The following is a 15,301-nucleotide window of genomic DNA, read 5'->3' on the forward strand; positions in this document are numbered from 1 at the left end:
AACCGGGAATTTTGTCCTTTTGCATTGCTTTGAGAATGTCTTTTACCTCCTCCTTAGACACAGGTTCCATGATGGATTCATTTCCTTCCTCCTCTATGAACTTGGGAAAGAAATGGATGACTCTTATAACTTCTGCAATAGAAACTTCCACTGGCGCTTTAAAGAGATTCTTGAAATAATTGACCCCTAATGAGGTCAACTCTTCAAAAGAGCGAGCCAGTTCACCATTGGCTTTCTTCATTTCCCAGATTGTATTAGAGTTTTTCCTTCCTTTAGCATAATTCTGAAAAAATTTGGTGTTTTCGTCCCTGCTTGCAACCAGATTGCTCTACTTTTTAAGCGCCAGCTTTCCTCCCCGAGCTGAAGAAATTTCCTCCTTTCCGTCTCCAACTCTTGAATTCTAGCCCGAGACTCTACTGTTCCATATCCATTACCGCCTGGATCTTCAAGAAGGGAAATCTCAGAGTTTACATTTTCTAGGATCTCTTCTTCCTTCAGTTTCTTTTGAAGGGCCCAATGCTTAGAGGCGACCTTCAGCCTTTTTAAATTATCCATAAAAACCTTACTTCGACTCTCATCTTCATTGAAATCATCTTTCTTCCAAGTGTTATGGAAGAGGCTAATAAAAGATGCATCCGAGAGCCATGAGGAATTAAATTTAAAGGGAGTTCCTGGTTTAGTGAAATCTCCCTTTACTTCCAGAAAGACAGGGAAATGATCCGAGAGACCACCTTCCCCAACCCAATGTCTAAAAGCCTGTAATTTCTCTGCCAACAATTCACAGAGCAGGAATCGATCAAGTTTCTTCCCAATCCATTCTTCTCCTATTCTTCGGTTCCTCCACGTCAGGCACAATTTGAGCAGGGAAACATCCACCAGGAGAGATGAGGCCAATTTATTCAGGAAGAAATCAAATAGAGGATCTGCCCTGGCTCTAACCCCCCATGATTCTGACACCCCCAAGGAAAAATTAAGATCTTCTTCGATTATAAGATTTGGGTGCGCCAAAAAAGATTTAGCGAAGAAAGGATTCCAGAACCTCTCCCGATCCAAAACAGGTCCATAGACATTCAGAATAAGAATAGGGATGCATAGCTCGTTGGAGTATAGTTCCACAGCCAAGACATTTTCCGATCCCCAAGAGGAGATCTCTCGAAGAACCTTCACATTGAAACCCAGTGCCACCCCTCCCGAGCGTCCATTTACATCTATGGCATGGAAACTCCAACCTGGCAGAAGCTTAGCGAGGCATCCTATTACTTCCTCCCCCTTCCCCAAAGTTTCTTGAAGTAGAATGATATCAGGTTTGTTGGAACTGACCAGTTCCTTCAGAGCTAGCTTTTTGGGTAGACTAGCTAGACCCCTGTAGTTGTAGGATAAAATTATCATCGAATACTCTCAGGGGGTGGCCGCTCTGCTCTAAGCAAACCTGATAAAGACATCTGCTTCCCGTTAGCTATATTGATAACAACCTTTAACTGTGCCTTCGACAGGTTGGATTTCCTTCCTCTTAGCTTCCTCGGGCCTACTAACACCAGGTCCAACTCCAGGCCTCCCACAACAAACCCTTTCCCCTTTCGGTTGGCCAAAGGTCTAAGGTTGTAGGGGGGTTCAGGGCTACAGACAATAGGAGGGGCAGAGGAGACAACATCCAAGGGAGGAGTGGACAACTTAGGAGAGGATGGAATGGCCATGATAACACTATCTACAGAGGCTTGACCCTTCCTCAAGTCCGGCAGGTCATTCAGGAGCTGCCTGGAAGGACCAGGTTCATCGCAACATGACTGAGATAAAACAATAGAAGTGCATAAAGAAAAGGAAGGGGATAGAATCTTACCCGCCTGAGACACCCTTGCCTTTTTAGAGACGAATGGGGGTCCCAGGAAGGTCATCAGGATGGAGATAGTCTCAATTGTTTCGAACCCAGGCTATTCCTGTTCTTCTTCCTCCACTTTCTTTGGGTCCGACCCCTGAGCATTTGCCTTAGGATCGCTCTCCTTAAACTGAGCCCCTTCTTCCTGTGTGAACACCTCCTGATTTTTTGCACTTCTCTTTTGTCTTTGGTGGCGACGGTGTCCCAGAGGGCACCCTCGGGCCAGATGACCGTATTTATGGCAATGATGGCATCTGAATGAAAGATTTTCATAGTCTAGGGTCTGTAAAAATACTAGATCTTGATACTGCAGATTAATAGCATCCCCCAAACCCTCTCTGGGGTTTAAACTTACCAGAATGCGAACAACACTCCAATCATGTGTTTGTAAAAATGATCTATTGACGTCAAGAAACTTTCCCAGGGTATTGTCAATTGAAGTGAAGGCCGAGTCAGTCCAGAATTGCATAGGGAGACCCAATAATTAGACCCAGACCAGAGACTCCGCCATTTTTTCTTTCTGAGCATCAAACAGGGGCATCCATCTTCTAAATAAAATCGGCCTCTTCCCAAAGCTCGAGTTCTTTTCCAACACCCATTCGACATGCTCCTTTTGCCCAAACCGAATGCCAACCTCTATCCAGAATCTTGATCTCTATTGACTGACCCGATGCTTCTTTCCATTCTGACTGAGCCCAATCCTTGATGTAGTCTACGGATAACTTTCGTCCACGAACTCTGCTAGCTAAAATGGTTTCTAAAGCTTCCATCACTTGATCTATACGAATATCCACTCCAAAAATGCAACTAGGGTGCTCCTCCTTTTTTCTAATAGGCTTGTTCTTCTTCCGCTTTCCACCCACAACCTCCTTCTTGCCTTCTCCCTCCCCTGGATTCTGGTTAACAGGAGCATCTGCCTCTTCTGCCACAGGCGACTCAGGTCGCCTACCAACAGGGTCACTGTTGCCTTCAACCGCCTCCACAACTGTCCTTGTTACCCCAACACCAGAGGCCGGGACCAGTCCTCGCACTTGACCCTCCTCTTCAGATCCTTTCGGCTCCCCTCCTACCTCTTCGTTGGACAAAACCCTCGACTGGCTGTGGAGTAGCCCTTCCAAAATAGGGTTTTTTACAGAGATCCTTTCCTGAGTACAAAATGACCCAAAAAAATGATGGGCTCTGGCTAAAGGCAGCCGAGATGAAAGGTACCCTTGGCTCAGCACAGGGTTAAGGAATTTCAGAGAGTCACCCCTTCCCTTCCCGCCGACAGAGCCTCTTCCTTTGTTAGGTTGTTCCCCAAGAGTTTTTAACCCCACTAACCCTGGAAATCCAAAACTACTAACAACGTCTTCAAGACCACCAATTATAGGAGGGAAAAATGGAATATCTTGATTTGCAGAGGGAAAACGCTGCTGAGCCTCCTGGTACTGAAAAACCAAGTTCTCTCCGATCAAGTCACTGTGCACAGGTGCCTGAATCCCCTGCAGTCCACTTCTCCAACCTCCACTCCAGGTGCTTTTGAGCATCTCCTCCAACAATGTCGCACCGTTTACCAAACCCCCTCCTCCCACCGCCTCGTCAAGCAATTGTGAGTTTGTTGCGCTCTTCAGAAAGAAATGATGTAGATTTTTCTCAGACACATCATGACCCCAACAAGTGAGAAGGTCTTCTGGCACTGGTTCATTGTTGCCAGACTCACGTTCAAAACCCATCACCCGGATCCCTTCCGAAGCATCCAAGAAAGGCCATCAAATTCATGGTTGCACCTCTTATCACAAATATATTTTACCATTTAGTATGGCCCATCTGTAGAACTCTTGCGATTTGTAGATTTTATTAAAGCTACATATGGAATCTGTTGCACATGGGCCCAAATTAAAATTCTTTGTATCATAATACTTGTTTTAATTCTTCTTTGTTGAAAGCTTCACGATGTATCATTCTCCCCAAGCTTTAGTCAATATTTTTCATGATCCATAGAAATATAGAGGTTAAGGTGTCAGGTTTATTATTGTTGCAATTCTCAGAGGCATGGTTATGTGGTTCATTATGTTGTATTATCCATTCTTGGAATTGCATCTACCCTTTTAATATTATTTTATTCTCTCCCAACATTCGTTCTTGACTAACATAGATCTGAAGTTCACTCTCCTGAAGGTCTATGAAACAAATATAAGTAAATCACATTTCTTTTTACATTTCTCTATATACCAGCCAACAAAGAGATTGTTGATGGCCATATGGCACATACCTTTATTTTTGCAAGTAAATCTCCCATATGCAACACTTCTTCCTTCTTTAAGTACTCAATTGGGAGACAAGCCTACAAGAAAGGGAGAGAACTTGGGATTGGAGGAAGAAATCAGTTGAGTAGGCATAAAAAGGATTTGAATGAAAATTTTTATCATGCTCAAGATCCTAAAATATATACCAAGTAAGTTCAAGACCAATTGTTCTAATGAGGGGTTGGCCCTGATATTTCCATTATACACATACAAAGCATGACCATAAAAATGGTTCTAGAAGTCAGAGGAGAGAGCACTAGTATTCTATTTTTTTTGCTGTATCGGTTTAAAATTTGTCTTCAAAGGAAAAAAATGCTAATATAGACATGCCTTTCTCAACTGGGTTGGAAAATTATGTGTTTCAAAATTCATTAGATGCACATAGTTCACTTTCCAATTTACAAAAACACACAATATGTAGCATATATATTTTGTTAGATTGAATAACAGATTCCCTTACCTTCTTCACAACCTTATTACTTCCAGTGTTCGAGCACTTTTCTTGCACTGGCACACAATTCTATTATTTGAATTTCTTTGAGATTAGTCAAACATATTACACCTTTTTAACAATGTAGGCTTCCACATATTCAAACAGTAGTAAGAGACTTAAAAGTAAATTTCATTGCTTTTATCTAAAATAATATCTCTATCGAAACATCATGGTACACTGAAAGGTATTTGTTGTCATTCTCTTTGTAGCCCAGGAGTGTCCTTCAATTTGTAGCACGACGGCTTCTTATATTATATGTAGAATGTTTAATGTAAAGGATCCACAAATATGAACTCCATGGTCTACTTTTGAGCAAGGGTATCACTTTCAAAGTGTCTTGCAAAGAATCTCTTTCTTTAAGAAAAATTGCCATAATGTGAACTTTATAGTAGACCATGCCGCTTTGATTCACATCGTATGGTTAATAGATTTTTCTTGAATTTTTTATGGTCTATTTGAGCTTCCTATGATTAACTTATTTACTTGCATTTTTTCCACTTTTGTGATCAGCACAAACTCTTTTCTACTGAATGTGCCCCATTTTCATTAGCATATTGTTGAAAGTTGTGAGGTTATAAGATCGGGTTGTAGTTTATGTAACATACCCCTATGGAAAAATATCACCCTTATGCATGTATTACAACTAAGAGGAACAAATCCATCATGGGCATTCAACATGATAAGATTATGCGTAAAGACTTTCTTCCTTTGCTAACTCAACACCAGCATTAATAGAAAAGTTATCATAAATATATTGTAGCTAGCATTTCCCTACATCATGATCATATGCATACTTCCATAGTCAAATGTATTGCTAACCTATACATTTTATGTAATATGAACAAATAGCTAAAAACAACCTCAGTGGATGCAATTTTCCTCACGATGCATAATGCATAACCTAGATAACCGGAACCACCGGATGTGCAACTGCAAACCTTAAAACATATTTATTCATCATACATATATGTCTCAATATCATTAAATTTTACATAGGGACATAGATACCATTGGTCACCTACCTACTTAATTCACTATTAATAATCACCTATTATGATCCCATCATTAACTACACACTTTGAGTTAATTTACATTCACTAGTGCCCACATGCATAAGTATTCAATCATTCCCATAAACAAAGATAACACATGAAACTCTACACATATGCTGAGAGATTCGACACATAAGGAGTGAGAAGAAAACATACAATACATTCCATGCACTTGAAGTAGATCAAAATACGGAAAAGAGGTCACTTGCAAAACCGAGCACCGCCACCCAACCTAGAACCGAATGTCTCTAGCTCACCCTCGAGCCAAGAGTTCTTTCCATGGATCAACTACCTCCTGTGTATCTCTTCAGTGGGAATACCCTCTTTCATGATATGGTTTCCATTAGTGTCGTCCTGCTTTTATGGATATTTTGTTATCCTTTTGCCTAGGCTTTTCCCAAAAAAGCTCGCCTTTGTCTCCCGCAAGGCTTTTCCTCATAAAAGCTTTCCTTTCTCTCCTGCAAGGCTTTTATGTTTTTCTTAACTTAGCATCTTTCTCTGGATAATTAGCTTAATGGATATTTATCTCCAAATCCATTAATCTTATCTAGAATTAGATCTAGAAGTCTTATCATGAAAGATTTATCCATTCCCATTCACTAATGGGATTTTATTTGGCAATAACCTCATCTCTTGGTGTCTCGTTTTCCAAGCATTTTACATTATCTTTATTTATTTAACAATAAAGTATTTACTTTCATTGTTACACCTTGGACCTAGCTTTTCTTAGCTTAGGTTAGCAGAGTGTTACATACAATGGAGGGGTGTTACATACTCCCCCCCTTAAATTTACACCGTCCTCGGTGTATTACTACATCTTACAATCTCATTCACAGGTAGTTGTTTCTAAATTTACAGGCTCCCATGGCCTTTCCATCTAAATCAAATATTCTAATATGTATCAGTTACAAAGGAGTTCTACCAGCAATTCTCCTTCCATTGCTACCTGTAACATTTATGTCAATCAATTTTGTGAGAGATTTTCAGATGCAGAAACTCAATTTTGTTTACCATAGTTAATGTAACAGTACTACTACATGAGTAACAATGGGTTAATGTTGCCCTCCATTTACTATGATTCCTCTATTTCATTGTATTTAAATAATAGAAATGCATGCTCTTCCAAGGCATTCTTCCAATGCCTTTGTGTTCTTGCCGAACACTTTCTTCTTGTAGTTTCCCTGCATTAGTCACAACAAGTCAAACTAGCACATTTGACCAATCAACATGTATAAAATATCATATCAGGTTAGCTCAAACATAACCATCAAAATCATAAATCAACATCATATGTCATATGTATACTAAGACTGAAACTAAATATGGATACTTATCCCTAGTTTCCAATACCAATCCTTAGTTTCCACCTTAGTCTTGCCTCTATACGCACTCTGGATCGGTTGCCACACCAGGCAATCACCCAGTGCCTTTTCCTCAACCATGTGCATCTACACATAGTGTGCATTACACACATACAACTATACATGTCATATATCCTCATGCAATTCATGCATCCATACCAGTACCATATGTACCATTTGTACACAGTACCACCTATACACGTGTACCCAATACAAAATGTCCATAGCATCACCTGCATGACATATACTTCATCCACATGTTTTTAACCATGTTATATTTATGCCAAAAATTCCTTTAATCTTTCATTCACACTACTTTTAGGTAAGTCCAATCAGACCATGTTTGGTTTGTCGATTGGAGAATAAGGAATTCATGGACTTATTCAACTTCTGCAACTAGAGCATAATTGAAAATTTTGATGTCAGAATATTCAAGTGCTTTTATTTAGCTAATCCTTTTCATGTATCTTGTGGTTGCAGGAAATTTTCAGCAAAATGATAACATAGATGCATAATACAACTTTACAAAACCAATAATTTTGAGTTTTAGGATTGAATCTGTCCCATAGACAAGGTTTTAATAACAATGAAATATGACCTTTGCTTAATCATAAAGCAGACTATTGACTATGATAGTTAGTCTAGTATGGACTTCAATGTTATATTTGAAGTCTAATAACAATCTTAACTTGTCTTTAGCCAAGAAAATAATTGTTTGGTACTCAAAAAGTACTCTACACTTAAACAAATCATATCATATGATTTACTGTTTCTCTTTTTACACTTCTTCCAACACCTTGTTGGCCATGATTAATTCAATGTATGTCTAAAACCAATTGAACAATCAGTATGCAAGTACATACATTTCCTATACATGAGTTATAAATGAAAGTTACAATGTTTTTATTTCCACACCTTCTAAGTTTTTAGGCACTATGTGTACCAGGGTGTGATCCTAGGGTGTTTACATGTTATTGTTATGGTGTCCAGACATCATTATCAATGCAATCTGTCAGTTAACTTCCCAATATTGCTTGGTAGGAAATAGTGGTACGCATATGTATTCCAACTGGTATGATTGTGAATTAATGGATTAGATTACTAGATCCCAGTATCATTGTACACGTAAACCTTGATTACCGATACCACTTAACCATCCCTATGGTTGAATCGTCCTAATGTTTTATGTTGCATGATTGGTTTATCCTTAGAACCTTCTTGATGCATGCATTATGTTATTACTGGCATAAGATCCTTAAACATTCATAAGATTTTCTAATGTAAAGCCTTTTTCTTTATCAACAATTTGTTAATTACTTTGGACAAGTCATGTTCCAAATCTAGTGTACCATTCGTGTTATTCTTTTGGCTGTTATGAATTGTTCTCTTTCTACTTCAAGTGCATACAACACCACCATATCCAATCTATTTGCCATTTCTATTGTTATAAATATGTATAGTTTCTTTATATATACACACAGATCATTGTAATCTTATCCCTTCCCACAAGAAGTACATTTGCAAGATCTACCATCCTTCTTCTAAAAGCATATTTCTCTTGCTGCAGATTGGAAAGGTCCCTATATATGGTAATCCATTATATTTGGATTGATATGCACATCCATGTTGTGGAGTTTGACACATTGGGATTGAGTGAATTGTTAAGAATGTGCTCTTAAGCTTAATATTGTCTTTCTTCTATTAACCGAGAAGCACTAGAAGCTGCTTCCATTATGTAATTGTAGTTTTTGAGTGTCAGTACCATTGACCTACTTATGAAGGTCATAAATTTGTTCATGTATGATGCCTTCATGCATACAATAAGGGGTATTTCATGTGTGCATACTCTTCACAACCTCAACCCTAGTTTAGTATAGATTGAATATACTTTGTGCCTCTTGCATATCTCAGTTATGATTATTGAGATATTGCTTTACTCAACAGAAACATGTAGGTTCCAAACTATGCATGTCTAATTAACTATGCACAATAACCTGGTAAGGTTTTATTCCCCTATGGAAAAATACCACCCTTATGCATGTATTACATATCAGAGGAAAAAATCCATCATGGGCATTCAACAGGATAATATTATGCATAAAGACTTCCTTCCTTTGCTAACTCAACACCAACATTAATTGAAATGTTATCATAAATATATTGTAGCTAGCATTTCCCTACATCATGGTCATAGTCATATTTCCATAGTCAAATGTATTGCTAACGTATATATTTTATGTAATATGAAAAATTAGCTAAAAACAACCTCAATGGATGCAATTTTCCTCACGATGCATAATGCATAGCCTAGATAACCGAAACCACCGGTTGTACAACTGCAAACCTTAAAACATATTTATTCATCATGCATAGTTGTCTCACTATCATTAAATTTTACATAGGGAAACAAATACCATTGGTCGCCTACCTCCTTAATTCACTATCAATAATCACCTATTATGATCCCATCATTAACTACACACTTTGAGTTAATTTACATTCACTAGTGCCCACATGCATAAGTATTCAATCATTCCCATAAACAAAGATAACACATGCACATTTACACATATGCTAAGAGATTCAACACATAAGGAGTGAGACGCAAACATACGGTACATCCCATGCACTTGAAGAAAATCAAAATATGGAAAAGGGGTCACTTGGAAAACCGAGCACCGCCACCCAACCTAGAACTGGTTGTTTCCGGTTCACCCCTGAGCAGAGAGTTCTTTCCATGGATCAATTGCCACCTATGGATCTCTTCAATGCATATTTAATACCCTGTTTCATGATATGGTTTCCATTAGTGGCGTCCCGCTTTTATGGATATTTTTTTATCCATTTTCCTAGGATTTTCTCTCTCGCGAGGCTTTTTGTCATAAAATCTTGCTTTTCTCTCCCACAAGGCTTTTATGCTTTTCTTAACTTAGCATCTTTCTCCAAATAAGTATCTTAATGGATATTTATCTCCAAGCCTATTAAGGTTATCTAGAATTAGATCTAGAAATCTTATCATGAAAGATTTATCCATTCCCACTCACCAATGGGATTTTATTTGCTAAGAACCTCATCTCTTGGTGTCTCATTTTCCAAGCGTTTTAAATTATATTTATTTATTTAACAATTATTTATTTTCATTGTTACACCTTGGACCTAGATTTTCTTAGCTTAGGTTAACAAAGTGTTACATACAATGGACGGGTGTTACAGTTTACACTATATAGCATGGATTTTTCTGGAAACAAACTATCCCAACATGTCATATATGTTTTTACTTATTACACTATGCATTTGCAGTATGCAATTGCATGGCCTCCCATAGTGATCCATGTCATCAATGGTTTTTTGTCAAGATGAGTTTAGCTAAATGTTTTTATTCCTTTCATGGAAATAGAAGACTTGTCAGGAAAGTCTTTGATTGACGTTTACACATAAATGGGAAGTCTGATATAGGTGTTGTCGTTGGGGTAGCTATTGCAGGTGTTTTGATTGTGTCATTGGTTGGCTTTTCCTTTTGGTGGTGGTGTATCAGAATAAGCCCAAAGCAATTGGTTGAATTGAAGGAAGAGGACAAGTGGGAAAAATGGATTAGGGCTCCAAATTCTATCAAAGTGTCCATGTTTGAGAAGCCCATTAACAAAATTGATCTTTATGATCTAATGGCTACAACAAATGACTTCAACAAAGAAAACATTATAGGGTCAGGCAGGACAGGCACTATTTATAGACCGACACTGCCTAGTGGATTTGTAATGACGATAAAAAGGCTTTCAAACACAACGAATCTAAAAAGTAATTTAATGCTTACATGGATACATTAGCCCACTTGAGGCACCAGAGTCTTGTTCCTCTTCTGGGTTAGTATATTTCCAGACAAGAGAATATTTTAGTGTACAAACACATGGCTAATGGAAGCTTGTGGGACTGCCTACACAACAAGAAGAATCTAGAGAATAATTTGGATTGGACTGCAAGGCTCAAAATTGGTATTGGCGGAGCTAGAGGAATGGCAAGGCTTCATCACAATTGCAACCCTCGTTTCATACACCATAATTTAAGTTCAAACAATATTCTTCTTGGTGGAGAATATGAGCCTAGCATAACACATTTGGAATTGGCATGGTTGATGAATCCAGTAGATACTCATCTTAGCACTTTCATAAATGGTGATTTTGGAGATCTGGGCTATGTGACACTTGAATACATGCACACCTTGGTGGCTACTTTGAAAGGATATGTGTACAACTTTGGAGTGGTTCTTTTAGAATGAGTTACAGGACAAAATCCTATCAATGTTGAAAATGCAGAGCATAGCTTCAAGGGTAATTTAGTAGATTGGATTATTCAACTTTTAAATGATGCCTGCATCAAGGAAGTTATTGATCAATATTTTATATGAAGGGGACACTATGATGAGCTTCTACAATTTATGAGAGTCACAATTGCATGTGTTCTGTTTGGGCTACCTTTAGTGTATGAGGTCTATCATTTGCTAAGAGCAATTGATGAGAAGTACAACTTCTAAGATGAGAATGATGAGATTCCATTGGCATAAGGAACATCTTACAGTTACCATTCAAATGAGCTTATAGTGGCTAAAGAATAAAGCTCATATATAATCAATATCATTCCTTGGGAAAGTCTCTACTAGAAATAATTGATAAAAATGAGAACACGGGGTGTTGCTCTTTTTTGGGTACATAAAAATAAGAAAGATATGAATTTCTATGTGACATTCAGACATTCTGTAGGTATCAATTTATGATGACTTTGTTGTAGTAAATTATATATTTATATTATAAACATCTTGTATTGGATTTAAGGTTTTTTTGTTAATATTTTGTATCATCAATTCAGTATTTAATCACTCTTATCCTACTCAGGGTTGCACCTCTTATCACAGATATAGTTTACCATTTAGTATGGCCAATCTGTAGAACTTTTGTGATTTTTAGATTTTATTAAAGTTACTTTTGGAATCTATTGCATATGGTCCCATATTAACATTCTTTGTATCATAATACTTGTTTTAATTGTGCTTTGTTGAAAGCTTCAATATATATCATTCTCCCAAATCTTTAGTCAATATTTTTCATGATCCATAGAAATCTAGAGCAGATCTAGAGGTTAAGGTGTTAATTTTATTATTGTTGTAATTCTCAAATGCATGGTTATCCGTTCATTATGCGGTAGTGTTCCTTATTGGAATTGTGTCTACCCTTTTAGTACTATTTTATGCTCTTCAAACATTCGTTCTTGACTGACATAGATATGAAGTTCACTCTCTTGACAGTCTATAAAACAAATAGAAGTAAATTGTATTTCTTTTTGCATTTCTCTATATACCAACCAGCAAAGAGATTGTTGATTGTCATAGGGAACATATCTTTATTTTTGCAAGTAAATTTCCCATATGCAATGCTTCTCCTTCTTTAAGTACTCAATTGGGAGAGAAGATTGCAAGAAAGGGCGAGGACTTGGGACTGGAGGAAGAAATTGGTTGAGTAGCCATAAAAAGGATTCGAATGAGTTATTTATCATGCTGAGGATCCTAAAATATTAGCCAAGCAAGGTCAAGATCAACCATTCTTATGAGAGTTTGGACCTAATATTTCCAATATACACATACAAAGAATGATCATAAAAATGGATTCAAAAGTCAGAGAAGAGAGCACTAGTATTCTATATTTTTTGTTGTATTAGTTTAAATTTTGTCTTTGAAGGAAAATAATGCTAATATAGACATGCCTTGCTCAACTGGGTGGGAAAAGTATATATTTCAAACTTCATTAGATGCACATAGTTTGATTTCCAATTTACACAAACACACAATACATAGCATGTATATTTGTTAGATTGAATACTAGATGCCCTTACCTTCTCCACAAACTTATTGCTTCCAGTGTTCGAGCCCTTTGCTTGCACTGGCACACAATTCTATTATTTGAATTTCTTTGAGATCAGTGAAACATATTACACCTTTTTAACAGTGTAGGCTTCCACATATTCTCACGGTAGTAAGAGACTTAAATGCAAATTTCAATCTCTATCCAAACATCATGGTACACTGAAAGGTATTTTCTATCATTCTCTTTGTAGCCCAAGAGTGTCCTTCGAATTGTAACACCTCAACTTCTTATACTATATGTAGAAGTTTGAATGTAAAGGATCCATAAATGTGATCTCCGTGATCTTGTTTTGAGCGAGGGTATCGCTTTCAAAGTATCTTGCAAAGCATTAGTTTCTTTAAGAAAAAAATTCATAAAGTGAACTTTATAGTAGACCATGTTGTTTTCAGTCCACATCGTATGGTTAACATATTTGTCTTGAATTTGATATGGTCTATTTGAGCTTCCTATGTTAAACTTATTTACTTGCATGTTTTCCACTTTTGTGATTAGCATAAACTATTTTCTACTGAATGTGCCCCATTTGCATTAGCATATTGCTGAAAGTTGTGAGGTTATATGACCTGGTTGTAGTTTACACTCTATAGCGTGAATTTTTCAGGAAACAAACTCTCCCAAAAGGTCATAATTTCTTTTACTTATTACAGTGTGCATTTGCAGTATGCAACTGCATGGCCTCCCATAGTGATCAATGCCATTAAAAGTTTTCTGTCAAGTTGAGTTTAGCTAAATATCTTTATTTCTTTCATGGAAAAATAAGACTTATCAAGAAAGTCTTTGATTTTAGTTTCCACATAAATGGGAAGTCTAATATAGGTGTTGTCATTGGGGCATCTTTTGCGTGTTTTTTTATTGTGTCATTGCTTGGTTTATCCTTTTTTTGGTGGTGTATCATAATAAGACCAAAGAAATTGGTTGAAATGAAGGATGAGGACTAGCAGGCAAAATGGATTAGAGCTCCAAAGTCTATCAAAGTGTCCATGTTTGAGAAGCCCATTAAAAAAATAAATTTACCTAGTCTAATGGCTGCCATAAATGATTTCAGCCTAGAAAACATGACAGGGTCAGGCCAGGCACTGTTTATACAACAACACTGGCTAATGGATCTGTAATGGCGATAAAATAGCTTCGAGACACTGCCCAATATGAAAATAATTTTAAGGGTGAAATGAATACGTTAGCCCGCTTGAGGCACTAGAATCTTGTTCCTCTTCTGGGTTGCTATATTTCTGTACAATAGAATATTTTAGTGTACAAAAACATGGCTAATGGAAGCTTGTGGGACTGCCTGCATAACAAGGAGAATCCAGAGAATAATTTGGATTGGACTGTAAGGCTCAAAATTGGAATTGGTGGAGCTAGAGGAATGGCATGGCTTCATCACAGTTGCAACCCTCGTGTCATACACCATAATATAAGTTCAAATAATATTTTTCTTGGTGAAGAATGTGAGCTGCCTAGAATAACTAATTTTGGATTGGCAAGGTTGATGCATCTAGTAGATATTCATCTTAGCACTTTCATAAATGGTGATTTTGGAGATCTGGGCTATGTAGCACCTGAATACATGTGCACCTTGGTGGCTACTTTGAAAGGATATGTGTACAAATTTGGAGTGGTTATTTTAGAATTAGTTACAGCACATAAGCCTATTGATGTTGAAAATGGAAATAATAGCTTCAAGGGTAATCTAGTAGATTGGATTACTCAACTTTTAAAAGATGCCTACATTGAGGAAGTTATTGATAAATCTTTTATACGCAGGTGACAAGATGATGAGCTTCTGCAATTTATGAGAGTCGCATGTGCATCAATAGAAGCATGTTGACCAAATAATAGAAGATCACTTTATGTACATCAATAATGGAAAGAAGGAAAAATATGTATTAAGACTAGTCGTTTAATTTCTAGTCTGTTGAAGGTGTCTTCTTCAAGTTTTGATCATGGTGGTGTTGCAATCCTATCTAGTTCTGGAAGATAATTTCCACCATGAAGGAAATACATATGAGAAGTGGTGATGAAAACATAAACAGTGATAGTTTTTCTGGGTAGAAGTTGAACTCATAATGGCTTGTTTTATTGACGTTGGAGAAAGCTTGCCTATCTATAGTTGCACTTAAAGGTACCAATTTGGCTTACAAACTCTAAAATCTACTTAAAAGTTCTGGTACAATTGGGTTTCGAGATTCTTTATGAACATTGTTAGTTGTAAAAGTTTCAGTTTACACTATATAATAAAGAGTGGAAACTTATAAGCTCTATATTTATTCCAAATTTTTGAACTATCTGACATGTAAAGTTCACCTGTTCATGAGTCGTTATGTA

At 37.1% G+C, this 15,301-nt stretch overlaps 1 protein-coding gene and 2 pseudogenes across 1 annotated transcript; 2 read left to right on the forward strand and 1 right to left on the reverse strand.

The window, feature by feature from the left end:
- Positions 1-237: 237 nt before the first annotated feature.
- On the reverse strand, positions 238-1,389 carry LOC149223198 (uncharacterized). The gene has a single exon (XM_089387823.1). It carries the CDS (start codon positions 1,387-1,389, stop codon positions 238-240), a length of 1,152 nt encoding a protein of 383 aa, XP_089243949.1.
- An 8,963-nt stretch (positions 1,390-10,352) lies between these two features.
- LOC149223199 (probably inactive leucine-rich repeat receptor-like protein kinase At5g48380 pseudogene) lies at positions 10,353-11,673 on the forward strand (annotated as a pseudogene).
- A 1,424-nt stretch (positions 11,674-13,097) lies between these two features.
- On the forward strand, positions 13,098-14,804 carry LOC149223200 (putative inactive receptor kinase At1g27190 pseudogene; annotated as a pseudogene).
- Positions 14,805-15,301: the final 497 nt, after the last annotated feature.

This window comes from Pinus tabuliformis, chromosome Q (genome assembly GCF_031772625.1).
Source record: "Pinus tabuliformis cultivar Carrire ecotype Pingquan chromosome Q, CPIR1, whole genome shotgun sequence".
In the NCBI taxonomy this organism is placed as follows: domain Eukaryota; kingdom Viridiplantae; phylum Streptophyta; class Pinopsida; order Pinales; family Pinaceae; genus Pinus; species Pinus tabuliformis.